Genomic DNA, 15,968 nt, shown 5'->3' on the forward strand with positions numbered 1-15,968 from the left:
TTAGTTTTCCTTGAATCTAGAAGACAGTTCTTAAGAAATATATCCTAAGTGGTACTTCACTTGCACACTGTTTTCTTATATTTCAGAGTTGACACTTTTTCAGAAAGAAGAATTACATCATTACTTACAGCTAAAGAAAATGAAGGTAACTTTGAAGATGGAATTTTGTCTTCAGATGAAATAATATGGGCACATACCAGTGAAAGTGAATATCAAGTAAGTCACTTTAGTGAAAGTCACGTGCCATCTTCAACTGAGAACAGCTCATCTTTGTCATTGTTTCATTCAGAAGTAAAGGAAATTTTTCTAAGTCGTAGAGAACATCCAGAAAATGAAATACAATTTTCCTCAAAGAAATTATTTTCAATAATGAAAACGAACAAAAATAAAAATTCAGGGTTTTCTTCTGATCTTAAATTTTTAGTAACTAAATTCACTGTAGAAAATGAAGATCTAGATGTGGCACCATGCCCTCCTGCTCATTTATTTCTTTCTAGAGACCAAGTTAGACGTCTGGAAGAAAATGTGAGAAATCAAATTCCTTCGAAACCTAAAGCTAAGTTAGTGAGTGGAACTACAGATCTGTGCTTAAGATCCCCAATGTCTTTGATTCAGAATCAACATTCTGTTGCAATGGTTATTTCTGCCCAAGCACAAGATTCTTTTCTAGGACAAAATGCTATTCAGAATCAAGGTTTTTATGAAGCCAAATTTCTTAGTCAAGCCCCAAAATTTGTTCACGACCAAGAATCTATCAACAGCCAGCCTGATATCACAGCCAGCTACTTTGCTCAGCCTCAAGATTTGATGAGGAAACCATTTATCAGCAGCATACAAGACTCCTTCCAAGCCCAAGATTTAGACAGGAGTCAACATTTTGTTAAAATGACACAAGATTCAGTAAAGGACCTAGAATCTGATGAACAGTTAGGTGAGGCCCAATATCCTGTTTGGTGTGAAGATTCAAACAAGATTAAATATTCAGTCAAGGGGAAAAATACTATTTATAAGAATAGTAAATTTATGGTTTTAACTGTAAGTCCAAATTTAGTTGCTGAAGATGTTCTGCAACTAGAGAGCTTAAAGCCACAAGACCAGCAACAAATTGCTTCATCAGAATTAACCCAGGATTCTGTATATAACTCAGTGCCTCTTTCACCTACCATTAAAGGACAGAAAAACAGAAGAAAAACATCAGACAGTAAAAGCAAACCCAATCTTAATATACTATCTCTAAAAGCAAAGAAAACACTAACTTCACGGGTATTTCAAATCACAGTATGTTACCCTTCAAAAGATCGAAATGAATTAGGATGCAAGAACAATGCTAGAAAGAAAGAATTACGTGAAAGGAAAGGCGTATCAGATATAGCTTTGAATCTTATTTCTGTTTCCAAGCATACTCTTTCTTATATTAAAAAATATTCCAGAAAAAAACTAGTGAAAGTCATGCCAGGTTTAATAAAATGTGAACATTTTCTGCAGAAGCAAAATAAGTCACCAGATACAGAGAAAATCAATTACACATTTGACCTGCATATTCCAAAGCATGAGACACCTTTAGAAGAAGCTATATCAGAACCTATGCAGAAACTTGTTTCATCTCCCAAAATGGAATCAAACAGAACAATGAAAATACAGGAAGATCTACAAAATACAGAAAATTCCCATCTTCAAATTTCAAATGGAGAGGAGTTGCCAACTAGTACACCAAAAATGCAAAAGTGCTTTCCCTTTGAAAAGGAAAATATACAGAAACAAAAGGATTTTTTGGAAATTGTTCTGGAGTCGTCAAATGTCCATTTGCTCATCTCCCTAGGAAACAAAAAGCATAAAAGCAGTGAAGAATTAGAAAGCACAAAACTTCAAGTGAGTACAGAAAGTGTAAATCTGAAGAAAAAATCATTTGTACTTAATATTACAGAATACAGTGACCTAAATGAAAGTGATGAATTAGAAAGCAACACTAGAAGCATTATAAAAAATATGCATCAAGATAAAAGAGTATCTGATGCCACTTATGCTATCATTTCTGAACCACCTGATATGGAAATGGACAGCAAATTCAAAGCCAAGACAGATACATCAGGAATAATAAGGCTTAGCCATTCAGCATCAAACCAAGAGAAATTGCTAGATGAAAAGGAAACATGTGATGCAAAATACATTGAGAAGAGCTCTATTTTTAAAAAGCCACAACAACGTGACAGAGAGAAAGAGAATGAAGTGAAACAAGAGGAACAAGAAGCAATTCCAGAGCTGACAGAAGGTTTCAAGTTCAGCATACATCTAAATCAAAAGCCCAAACATCTCAAATTTGAAATGGAACAGATCAGTTCAGGAAGTAGAAAAACTCCAAATGAAAAGCAAGAGATACAAACAAATACTCTTTCTACACAGACTATCTTGGGACCTAGTCCATGTACCTTGACAGATCCAATTCAAGTTGAGAAGGTGAAGCAAAGCACAGACAGACCTACAGACAGAGAAAGTGCTACAGATCCAAAGAATCCACTTACAAGGACAGAGACCTTGCCAGTTGGTCAACTTTTAATTGAAACAGAGCATGATGTCTCATTTGGTGGACAGCCCAGAAAGAAACTGGATGGTCATATTGTAGAAGAAAAGGAAGACTTAAAAAGAGATTTACCAGAAGTTACCCTGGGAACTTTCAATATCCACATACCTACTGTATCATATTGTAAAAGGCAGAAAATTAAAAAAAAGTTGAGAAGAAAAAGTATGCCCAGTGTCAAATATGTAATTAATAAAGTAAAGAAGCCAGCAATCTCACTGAAACCTTCTGTCCACATATGTGGTACTCCAACCTATACAAAAAGATTGAGAGGCAATTTTGAAATCATAATTACACAGATACTGCAAGATAAAATTGTGTCAGATGTGCTTCTAAGTATTATTTACCCTTGCATCTCTATTTTGCCTAATACTAAAATGCATTGCAGATTAAATGCAGAAAATCAGAGTCATATCAAGCAAATGCAAGAGGAATCTCAAGTTGCAAGGGAAGAAAAGTATTTAGATTCCACTGATGAGGGAAATGAATCCCAAAACACACTAGAAGCTAAATTGCAAGATGAAGAAGCTCTACCAAAAGCAGTTCCTCAGGATAGCTGGAACTGCAGACTTGATGCACATCCAGTGATGGAGAATAAAACAGAGAAAGAAATGCATCAACCAATCCCACTCAAAGGAAGCATTATGGAATCTGTTGACTCCCCCATAATGGATCCATCTCATGTTGAGAATGTGAAGAAAAGCCTATCATCACAAACAGACTTCAAAGGCACTGCAGATTCCGAGATGCTGTCTCCAATATCAGGAAAATCACTGACCGGAGACCCTTTAAACCAAACAAGAGAAAGTGGTGTTCCAAGTGATGGAAATGATACAAGGGAAATGGATACAAGGGAAAATAACTGTTTTGCAGAAAAAAGGGCAGAATTACTAAAAGATTCACCAGCAACTTCCCTAGAGACTTTTAATTGCGACATGCCTAGTTTATCTTGTTCTAAAAGAAAGAAAAACAGAGTAACATTTGCACAAATGACAACTATAATGGGGCCCACATGTATAAATGTGAAGGCAATAAAGCCATCAACCTCACTAATATTCAGTATGACAAACCACGGAAGGGCATTGGAATCAGACTTTCAGACCAAGGTTGAAAAGATAAACCAAGCTGAAGGATTGGCTCCTGAATGTCTAAATACCCTTTACTCTTCCATACATAGCAGATTGCAGAAAGAGTTCTGTAGTGCTCAATTAAAGCAAGGAGAACCAGCACATAAAAAGTATGTTGATTTCTTTGCTAAGAGTAGGGCATTCTATGACAGAGATGAAAACTTGCAAGCTGGAGAAGAAGAAGAACAAAAGGCTACAAAAGAAGCAGCTCCACAGCATAGCCAGCACCTATGGTCTGATGCCTACCAAATGAAGGAGATCCACCTTGACAAATCAGATCCAGCACTGAACTCTTTAACACAAGAGCTACCTGTTAATGGGCAAAATGTGCAGCACTCCGCAGGTTTTACACAAACTAGTTTGGAGGCTAGTTTCAAAATGGATCCTATAGAAGCTGAAGAACTACAGAAAGCCAACAAAACAGAAAATGACATAAAAGTCCCTGTGGGTCCTAAGATTCCACCTCCCAAAGCAGGAAATTCATTACTTGATGAACTTTTGAACACAGTGACAGAGTACGGCTTATCATCTGGTAGAAACCCCAAAAGGAAACTAGATTCTTATTTTGTGGGAAAAAATTCAGAGATACCAACAGATTCACAAGTGACATTCCAGCAATTTTCTGATTCATTTGTTTCTAAATCAGAAAGACAGAAAAAGACATTAAAATTAGCAAGGAGACAAACACTAGCAAGTTGCAGAAGTAGAACCATGAAGAAAATAAAGCTATTGGTTTCCTGTATACTTAATGGCAGGCATAGCATTCAAGGCAATATTAAAATAAAAATGAATGATCCACAGCAAAGGGAATATGTAGCAAATGCATTTTTAGACATCATTCACTCCAAGATGCCTTTGCCTGACATGAAAATGAGAAATTTAAATGTAGAGACAGATATACAGAAGATAACAAGATTTGATCATACGCAGCAAATGCAAGAGGAATCACCAAGTGGAAGAAAAATATGTTGCCCAGATTCTATTGAAATTAGTAGCTTCGCTAACAGTGTGACTTACAGAAAGGAGTGGGAAGGGGAACCTGAAGCTTTACAGGCTCTGGAGAATAGCCACAGCTTCACACTCAATGACTATCAGAAAGATCATGAGCTTGTCAAATCAGATGAGGAACTGAACCAACCAGAAAGTACAAATATTCAAGTACAACCACAAACACATTTTACACAAATGACTTTGGGGTCTACTTCATGCCCTATACTGGACCAATTTCAATTTGAAAAGCTAGAGAGTTGTGTTAGGTTTTCACCTCTAAAGTCTGGGGAAGCAAATGTTGATGAAATTGTATTTTCCACAAGAAAAGGTGGTATCTCATCTGATGCAAGCCATCAAAAGGAACAGGCTGGTGATAGTGAAAATAAAGAGGCAGTGACTTTTGATTTCAACATGCCAGATTTATCTACAACTGAAAGGAAGAGAAACTTCAAACAATTTTCAGACATGAAAAGTTTAGTGAATCTCAAATCTGGAATTATGAAGGCAAAGAAACCATCAATTTCCTACATGCTCAATATCAAGGGTAATGCTAGTCCAAACCATAGAAAAGAATTGAGATATAACTTGACAACCAAAATGAAAGAGGTGCATCAAGGTAAAAAAGTGGCAGATAAAACATACTCTTTCATGACTGTTACACCTGACATTAATATGTACGGCAGTGTAGAAACAGAAAAAGACATGCTGAGAAGAAAAAGAGTCAGTTCTAAACAAGTAAAGCAAGAGATAGCGCCACATGATAACATCAAAGAAACCAATTCTCAAGATGAAGAGGAAGAAGAAAGTGAAGAGGAGGCATTATTAAAAGTAATTCCACAGCATATCCAACATTTTGTATTCTGTTCAGGTCAAAGGAAGGATGTTGACTTTCACAAATCAGAAAGCCAAGGAAGTAGAAAAATTCTGTTTGTTACCGAACAAGATGTCCCACAGCAAATTCAGCCTGCAGATTCAATGCAGGGAGAAGAGATGAAGAAAATCCTCCAGACACAAAATGGCACAATATGTACAAGTTCAAAGCTTTCTCCTCTAAAATCAGAGGAATCACTAGTTGATGAAGTTTTAATTAGTACAATTAAATGTGGTATCTCAACTGATGGGAACTGTATGGAAGAACAGCACGGTGGTAGTAGAGAGGAAAAGGCAGAATTTAAAAAAGATCTACAGGCAACTGTCCTGGAGTCTTTGAATCTCTCCACACCGGATCCATTTGCATCTAAAAGGCAGAGAAAAATACTTACACGTAGAATCTTAGAAAATGAAATGAGCCCCCAATGTATAATGAAGAAGGCAATGGTCTCCCCGATGTTTAATATCATAGGAAGTAGTATGTCAGGCCATAAAAGTCAATTAGAATGCAACGTCAAAACCATGATGAAACAAGGTAAACCTGTGGCAGATATATTCTTAAATGCCACTTCTTCTCCCATGCCTGTTTCCCTTGGTGTGAAAGTGCATAACAGAATAAAAGAGACAGACATGCTGTGGGAAACAAAATTTAGTCATGAACAGCAACAACTAGAGAAGTTAGCACATGAAGAGAGGGCCTGGTACACAGATTCCAGTGGTAAGGGTAATACATCAAATGGCACTAAAGATGTCAAAGACCTAAGTGGAGAAGCAGCCCCACTAATTTCCCAAAACTGCAATTTCAATGCTCATAAAACAGAGGAACCTAACTTGGGGAAGTCAGACCTAGAACTCAAGAATTCAGCAAGCAAAAATATCCCAGAAGCACTTACTATAGCTCAAGAGATGCAACAACAAACACTTGCCACACAACGTGTATTAAATTCTATTTCTCATTCTACTTTGAATTCATTTCCATTGGCCAAGTTACCAAAAAGAATAAAAACACAAAAATGCTTAAAAGATACAGGGAGTCCAAAGATTTCATCTTCAATGCCAAGGAAATCCATTAGTGAATTTTTAGTTGTTACAACACAGAGTGATGTCCCCTCAGAAAGAGGCCCTAGAAAAGAACTTGTTAGTTCTTTTCCAGAGGGAGAAATAAGGTTACTAAAGGATTTACAGATGAGAACCCTAGAGTCTTTTGATTTCTCCATGCCTACTTCATCTGAATTTAAATGGCAAAGAAATGCAGCAAACCCCCCTAAGTCTGTAACTGGGAAAGCACAGATACCATCAACTTTTGAAACAATTGATATTACTAGGTGTGGTTCCCTTAGCCATAGAAAGAAACAGGAATTCTCTTTGGGAAACATGGCCAAAGAAATACGTCAAAGTACGTCAAATATATTTATGAATACCTTTTCACATACACCTCTTTCAACTGACATCAAAATGCTTAAAAATGTAAAAGCAGCAAAAAACCCATTAAGAAAAACAAGCGATATCACACAGCTAAAGCAAGATAAAGGGAAAAGATGGTATACATATCCCTTTAATAAATGGAGTATCTCGAGCAACACATTAGAAGCAAGATGGCACTGCGAAGGAGAAAGAGAAGGCAAAGACATTTCATTTGAAGCAGGTCTACAACTCCTGAACAGTACAGGAGGTAGAAAAGATCAACGTTTGCTTATTCCAGAGCAAGAAATACAGCAACAAATACTGGTTTCAGAAAATATATTGGAGTCTATTTGTTCTCCTCTGACTCCGTTTCAAACTAAAAAGCTGAAGAAGATCCTTTTGCCTCAGAAACACACACTACATGACATAGGTGAAAAGATTTTGTGTCCAAGATCAGAGAAAGCAATGTTTGACAACCTTTTAATTGATGAAATAGAGTACAGTACTACATCTGATGGGAACCCCGTGAGGGAGCTGGATGTTCCTGGTACAGTTTCTTTACAACTGGAGGGGGTAGAAGAAAATGTAAATACACAAAAAGTGATAAAATGCACAGCTGATCAAAATATTCCACCTGCCAACTCAGGGAATTCAGTATTTGGAGGTCCACATGATAAGAGCTGTGGACAGAAACCGGGTGGTGATATTGCCAGGAAACATGAAGAGCTGCAAAGAGATTTACTGACGATGAGTGCAATGTCTGCTTTATCTGATTCCATAAGGAAGAAAAGGGTACTCACATTTCCAGAAAAGAAAGATCTTAGGAGTCCCAAATGTGTAGCTACGAAGGCAAAGAAGACTCTTTGTTCACAGATGCTTCCTATCACCCAGCATGTAAATCTACACCACAGGAAGAAACAGGAATGCAATTTAGAATCAACAGTAAAAGACACACAACAAAATAAACATATTGCTAACACATTTTTGTCCCTCATACCAGTTTCAACTGACGTAAAAATAGATAATGAAATGCATAGCAGGTCAAAAGCAGAGATGGATATACCAAGAATAAAAATATGTAATACCCATCTAAAGTTAGAGAAATCACCACATGCTGGGGACGCACAGAAGGCCAATTTGACTGATATGCAAAGCAGACCCAGCAATGCAATGAATATGAACATACTACATGAAAAGGAAGAGAAAGCAATTCCACACTGCAGCCAACACTTCAGGTTCAGTGCATATCAACTGAAAAATCCTGGCCCTTGCAAATCAGAAGAACTGAAGAGTTCAGAAGGCAGAAGGACTTGGGATTTGTCTCAGACAGTGCAAAAAATGAAGCAAGACACATACTTTAGAGAAACTGTTTCAGAGCCTGTTTCTAGACCCATGATGAATTTTCTTCAAGTTGAAACAGTGAAACAAAGTCCTCATATGCAAGAAGGAATAAAATGTATGGTAGGTTTTAAAACTTCATTTCCAAAAGCAGGGAAATCAGAGATTGGCTCAATACCATGTGATACTCCCTGGAATGGAAATCCTGGAAGGAAATGGGATAGTTCTATTTCTGAGGAAAAGGCATGGAATCAAAAGGACTTAATAAGAACTGTCTTACAACCTTTAGATTTCTCCAGCCTTGTGTCATCTGAATCTAAAAGCCAGAGCCATACAGAGTTTGCAGGCAAAAAAAGTACAATGAGTCCCAAGCACGTAAGTTTGAAGGCAAAGCAACTACCAATTTCGCAGTTGCATAATATCACAAGGTATCCTACAGAAGGCCATAGATATAAAAAGCAGCACCATTCTAAGCACAAGATGAAAGAGAGGCAATGGCACACAGGTAAAGGAGGGGAATTACTCAGTGCCACTGAGGATGCTAAAAGTCCACCCAAATCAGTGATTGATAAACTCTCTTCCCATATAACAGCAAGGAGCACTCTATCTAACAGAATATTTCAACAAAGTCTCCATGGTCACATTACAGAAGAAAAGGCAGAGTTACCAGAAAACTTAGCCACAACTTTCTCAGGCCCTTTAGATTTCTTCATGCCTGTCTTCTCTGACTCTGAAAGCCAGATAGATGCAGTACAGTTATCAGAAAGGGGAATTTTATTGAATCCCAAATGTTTAGCTGTGAAGGCAAAGAAGTCACCAATTTCACAGATACTTAAAAGCAATAGACAGTTTACAACAAAAGATAGGAAGAAACTGGAATACAATTTAAAAATGCTGTGTGACAGAATTCTTGAACAATATCGGAATGGTCACATTACAGAGGAAAAGGCAGAGCTACCAGAAAACTTAGCCACAACTGTCTTGGCCCCGTTAGATTTTTTCATGCCTGTTTTATCTGACTCTGAAAGCCAGATAAACACAGTAAAGTTAACAGAAAGGGAAATTGTATTGAATCCCAGGTGTTTAACTGTGAAGGAAAAGAAGTCCCCAGTTTCACAGATACTTAAAATCAATAGACAGTTTACAACAAAAGATAGGAAGAAACTGGAATACAATTTAAAGGCACTATGTGAGAGAATTCTTCAACAAAATATGGATGGTCACATTACAGAGGAAAAGACAAAGCTACCAGAAAGCTTACCCAAAACTTTCTTAGGCCCTTTAGATTTCTTCATGCCTGTTTTATCTGACTCTGAAAGCCAGATAAACACGGTACAGTTAACAGAAAGGGAAATTGTATTGAATCCTAAGTATTTAACTGTGAAGGAAAAGAAGTCACCAGTTTCACAGATACTTAAAATCAATAGACAGTTTACAACAAAAGATAGGAAGAAACTGGATTACAATTTAAAGGCACTATGTAAGAGAATTCTTCAACAAAATATGGATGGTCACATTACAGAGGGAAAGGCAGAGCTACCAGAAAGCTTACCCAAAACTTTCTTAAGCCCTTTAGATTTCTTCATGCCTGTTTTATCTGAATCTAAAAGCCAGATAAACACAGTACAGTTAACAGAAAGGGAAATTATATTGAATCCCAAATGTTTAACTATGAAGGAAAAGAAGTCACCAGTTTCACGGATACTTAAAATTAATAGTCAGTTCACAACAAAAGATAGGAAGAAACTGGAATACAATATAAAAACCAAACTGAAAGCAATGTGGCAAGGTAAAAATGTGGATGATACACTTCCAAATATCATTTACTTCACACAAGATGCTTCTGACATTAAAAGACAAAGCATGGTCCCAACAGAGATAGACATGAAATTATCAGGCTTTAATCATATACAACCAACACAAGTAGAGTCACCAGTTGAAGGGATAGCAAGGTCTTCTGATTGCGTTAACAAGGGAGTAGTTTCCAGCTTTTTAAAGGAAGCAAAACTGCATGATAGAGAGAGTGAGGAAGAGAAGCAAGAACATCTAACAGACACTAGTCAATTCTATTTTAAAAACTTCATGGCAAATAGACACCTCATCAAGGAACCTCATCCTGGCAAATCAGAAGGTGTGCTTTTAGGAGAATCTTTTTTTCCAAAAAGTCATATTTACAAAGGAAATTCAAAACAAAATGTAAAAATAGAAAAAACTGAAAATGAGAAAGCAGGTCTCGAAGTTATACTCCCAAGAATGGAGAAATCAGGTATTTTTGCAGAACTCAATGAGACAATAGGTGATGCTATACCTCAAAAACATAATAAAAAGGAAATTGACCATTATGTTTTAAAAGAAAAAGCTTCATACAATTTGGCAGGAGTTGTCCCAGATTCTGTTGGCAGGGATTTGCCTGCTTCAGAAGAAATTAAAAGACAGAATGGTAGCCTAAAAATATATGACAGATCAAGTCCACCTTTGAAGGCAAAGCAATCAGCAGTTTCACAATCACTTACTACTGCAGGTCATGCTTCTCTAAGCATTAATAAGGAAAAGAAACAGAACTTAAAAGCCCAGAAGAGAGAAGTAGAGAGAGAAGTAGAGAGAAAGAAAGCTATGTTGAATGCAGAGCTAAAATCTATACATGCTTCTATGCCTATTCTACACAATAAAATGGGACAGTCACCTAGTACCTGGGGTATCTATGAAAAACCTTCTGAAAAGAGAAATTCCCTAAACAAAGCAAAAATTAGGGATAAAGAAGAGTATGGACAACAGGTTTTGTTTAGAACATCTTCAGAGTATATTCAGCAATTTGAATTTGGAGCAGATCGAATGAGAAAGCCTGGTCCTTTCAAAGCAGAAGCACCTTTAACGAGTACAGTGTGCCCCAAGAACATCACTCCTCAGAAAACAGAAGCTGATTTAAAAGATCAAGAAACAAAGGTAAATATAGAAGAATTTAGTTCAGAGTCTGTTTTTTTCTCTAAGATACATCTACTTCAAATTGAAAAGCAGAAGAAAGAATTTAACAGTGCATACTGGAAAACAATAGCAAATTTCAAGACTGTTGCCCCACAAAAGAAACAGCAAGAGCCATGTGTCTTAGGAGCTAACTGGAGTTCTCCTTATGCCTACACACCTATTTATCCTAAAATCATAAGACATAAAGATAAGGCAAAAACAGCAGATGTGGAAAGTGCTATGCATACCAAACAGCTAAAAATGAAAGCCAGAAAAACATCAGTTTCCCAGCTTCTTAGATATGGTACTAGAAGAAATAAAAAAGAATGGAGAGGTAACATTCAGCAGCAGAAGGCATTCCGGCTGAGTAAAAATGCAGTAAATCTAGTTTTGGAAGCTATTTATGACTTTGGATGCCTTACATTTGATGTTAAAACGCTTACAGAAATAAAAATGGAGAAAGACAAGCCAAAAGAGAGGATATGCACTCTTCCACATCTAAAGCTGGAGAAACCACTAAATGAAATGCAGATATTGTCAGGATGTATTGATACGTCCAGCATCCTTAGAAAACTGGAACAAAATATTAGAGAAGAACAAAAACACCAAAGCATACCCCAACAATATATTCAGCCATTAAGGATTAGGTCACAACAAATGAAGAAGGTTCATCATGTCAAATTAGATTTGCAGAGAAAGGCATGCTCTGAACCGACTTTACAAACAGGAGAAACTGACTTTGCTGGGCTTGACATCCTGAAAAGCAGAAGAGGAACAGATTCCTATGCTGAAGAGCAAGAGGCCCTGCAACAGAAATCTTTCCCTAAGCGAGGGATGCAGAAACTGGAAACGATTCCTGAGACCAATCTGGAATCTGTTCCTTCTCCCATGAAGGAACCTCTTCATATACAAAATACAAAAGAATTCACAACACAACAAGATTTAAAACTATCGATTCCACAGAGGCAAAAAGCATTGATGGTAGCTAATAGCCCATCAAGTTCAAAAGAACAACGATTACTCACTCCAGGGCTAACGGCACAGCCACAGAAGCCATTCACAGGGACTATTCTGGAGTCCATTTCTTCCTGTATACTCAATCAACTTCATAACAAAAAGCCAGTGGATGAAGTGAAAATAAAAGGCATAAATCCAAAGGGTTCAGCTCAACAGGTAAAGCAAATCCCAAACAAAACATATATTTCCAATGTGGATGACATGCAAAGAAATACAGAAAGACTACTCTTGCTTATTAAGGAGCAGGAGAAGAGGAGAAAAAAAAATCAAAAGGATAAAAAAATTATTGACACAATTACAGACATGAAAGCAACAGAAAATCCCAATCCGGTTCTAAAATATTCACCAGCTGGAGTACCATTTGTTAATACAATAGAGAATGTTGACATATTTAAGCAAAGAGATAGAAAGGACTTAGACAGGAGCTTGCCCATACAAAGGGGCCAACAAAGGTTTCGTGGTCCAGAGATTATCCTAGGTTCTGTTTATACATATGGGCTTACTTCTACTGAATGTATAAGCCACAAAGATAAAGGAAGAACAGCTTCCATGAAAAGCACTCTGTATCCCAAAAAGGTAAAAATGAAGGCAAAGAAAGCACTTGTTTTCCAGCTGCTTAATATTACAGGATATGGAACCCGAAGCCACAAAAGGGAACTGAAATGTAATATTAAGAAACAGAAGAAGTTCCAGCAAGGTAAAACTGTAGTAGATTTAGTTGTGAATGCTGTCCGTGATTCTGGCTATATTCCACCTCAGATTAAAGAGGTTATAGAAGTAAAACAGGAGAAAGACAAACCAAGTAAGTCGATATACATTCCTCCACAGCTAAAGATGAATAAATCACTAAATAAAAGAAAAATGCCAACTTTGCCAACCATTGATGAGAGTGCTATATTAAGTACTATTAAAACACCAAAACAATATATTAGAGAGCAAAAAGAAAAACACAAAATTGTTTTGCCAGACATTCTCTCACAATATAGTGATCAACAAGTGCAGAAGGAGCCTGACCATATCAAATTTAAAGTAGATTTGGGGAGAAAAGTATATTCTGATCTATCTTCACAGAAGAGAGAAATCAGTTACAGTGGGTTTGACATCCCAAGAATTAGAACAGATATAGGACTGGAATCCCTCATTGTAAAGGAAAGAGATGTAGACATTGACAAACATTCAGTTTCAGTTTCATTGGAGAGAGAAGGATCAAAGAAAATTGACAGTCCACTAAGTTCAGAAAGAGAGGATGTATTTCTTAGAGATCTGGATGCTTCTCAACAGAAGACTTGCCAGGAGCAAGAATCACTGAAACACGAAGGTATTTCCATGAAACATCTGGAGTCTATTGCCTGCCCCATTATGGAACCTCTTCACTTGGAAAACACAGGAAAGGTAGATAAGGAAGGAGATATGTGCATTAGCAGAAAAAATATGTCATATCCATTGGGAAGAGAAGGATTAAAAGAAAATGATATCTTACAAGGTTCCATAGCACAAAAATTTCTTTGTATGAATCTAGAGGTTCAGCACAAAATGCCTACAGTGCAAAAAGAACAAATGAATCCAGATCATGTTCCTGAAAGTATTCCAGATTCTGTATCTTGCCCCAATAGGGACCCTCTTCATTTAAAACAGGCAGCGAATACAAGAAAAGACTATGTTAGCGTCTCTGAAAGTTTCAGTGAAAATCAAAAGGGAAAACAGCAATCAAAGTTAACTGATAATCCATTAAAATCGAATAGACAGAAAATGGATTTTTCAAAAAACTTGAGGATGAAGCAACTAAATATTTGTGACCAAAGTAAAGAAAATATTCTGAAATCTGTTTCCTCTTGCATATTGCATCACCTTCATATTGAAAATCCAAAGAAAGAAGTCTCAGCAAAAGAAATAATGAGTTCAGAAGTTTTAAGCTCAATGGTAGAAAAAGCATCAAACAAAGTAGTTATTCCAGTGGATCAGCCTCCATATTCCTTACTAAGAAGAGGACAAAAATGGCAGTACCTGTCAGTTTCCTATGAGAACCTTCCAGAGAATATTTCTTACTCTCAAAATTATCCCTGTCTCCTGCAACATTTAATGCCTCAGACAAAGGAAGCATTATCAAAAGTAGATAATGTGTCAAGTAAGACAAAAGGACTAGACTTATTTTCTAAAGATCAATTAAGTTCTATATATGGGTATCCACTGGAATGGATTATGCCCTTGGTTACTTCAAGGCAAATGAATAAACAAAATGTAATGCTGCCTTTAGAATCATACAGTAGAAAATATCTGAATCTTTTATTTCCAAAAGGAAAGAAATCATCCGATGAGGCACAGGTAATTGGTTCATTACCAAATTGTAGCCCACCCATGCTAGGAGTTAGAAGGAAGATAGAATCACATTTGAAGAAATCAGTATTTTCACATGTACTCAATACTACTGACTGTGGTACCCCAAGCAACAGAACAGAAATGCAGTGCAACATAACAGAGAAAATGATAAATACAAACCATAGAATAAGTGAACCAAATTTGGTTATGGCAAAAATGGATGGGTCCATCTGTTCTTTACCACAATTCAAACTGATTAATGAGACAACTAATGGGTTTATCTCAAATAATGTGAAAAGAACAAAACAATATATATCACAGGAAGAAAAGGGTCGAGTAAAAGCAGTGGCTATGAAAGGAATGATGGATTCTAACATTATTTTGAAGGCAAAGAAATCATCACTGTCACATATACTCAATAGAAAGGAATTACCTTTGCTGTTGAACATTATAAAACAAGAGAGCAAGGTGCAAGAAGGCAAAGGTAAATCAGGTATGAAACTGACAAACTTGTGTACTTCCTTACCATCTCTATCACATCCTAATGAGCATTCAAGAATAAATGTAGGGAAAGGTAAATCAGGAATTCTAAGGAGCTGCCTTCCACCGCTAAAGCTCCAGGCATCATCAAATGTCAGAAAAATATCATTTGCAGAGTCAATTAATAGAGATAACTTAAGCAATGTATTAGAATGGAAACATTTGCCACAGAAAAAGAAGGAAAGTATAGAAAATACAGTAGATGTGAAAGATATAATGGGCTTCATATGTATCACTTTGAAAGGAAAGAATTCACCTTTTACACACTTACTGCATAGACGGGAACCACAGTGGACCAATAAAGAACGAGAGAAAATGAAGCAAGAAAATAAAAGTGATAGAGGTGTAGTTCAGAATAATGCTTCCATTCTTTCCTCACCTCACTTGGAATGGGATCGAATAAAAGAGGTATACATGAAAGGAATAACAAAATTCTGTCTTCCATCATTAACACTCCATGAATTATCAGATACAATGGAAAAATATGAGAAGCCAATTGATGATATTTTAAGCAGTATTAAAAGAGCAAAACGCATGCCACCGAAAGACAAAGTGGGAATAGCGCTGGAAGAAATAATGCATTCCAAAAGAATAGCTCTGAAGGAGAAGCAGTCTTCAGTGTTAAAGGAATTACAGTTAAACATCAATGAAAATGAGAAAAAGATACAGAAAGATAAAGATACACTTGTTGAGATTTGGAGTAAATTTGCTTCCCTCTCTTTTTCACCTTACTCTAAAGGAGGCACAGTAAAAGGAGAGGAAACCATGCTAATAAAAACCAGATCCTCTTTTTCACAACCATATCTACAGGTGTCATCAGATATAGAGAA

At 36.7% G+C, this 15,968-nt stretch overlaps 1 protein-coding gene across 1 annotated transcript in view; it reads left to right on the plus strand.

Moving 5' to 3' along the window:
- Positions 1-15,968, plus strand: part of LRTM3 (leucine rich repeat transmembrane protein 3) — a 33,101-nt gene that overhangs the window by 8,075 nt on the left and 9,058 nt on the right. Inside the window, exon 4 of the mRNA XM_012751949.3 lies at positions 87-15,968. This exon is cut by the window's right edge and continues 9,058 nt beyond it. Within this exon, the coding sequence (XP_012607403.2) occupies positions 87-15,968 (15,882 nt within the window). The remainder of the gene's footprint in view (positions 1-86) is intronic.

This window comes from Microcebus murinus, chromosome 13, assembly GCF_040939455.1.
Source record: "Microcebus murinus isolate Inina chromosome 13, M.murinus_Inina_mat1.0, whole genome shotgun sequence".
Taxonomy (NCBI): Eukaryota; Metazoa; Chordata; class Mammalia; order Primates; family Cheirogaleidae; genus Microcebus; species Microcebus murinus.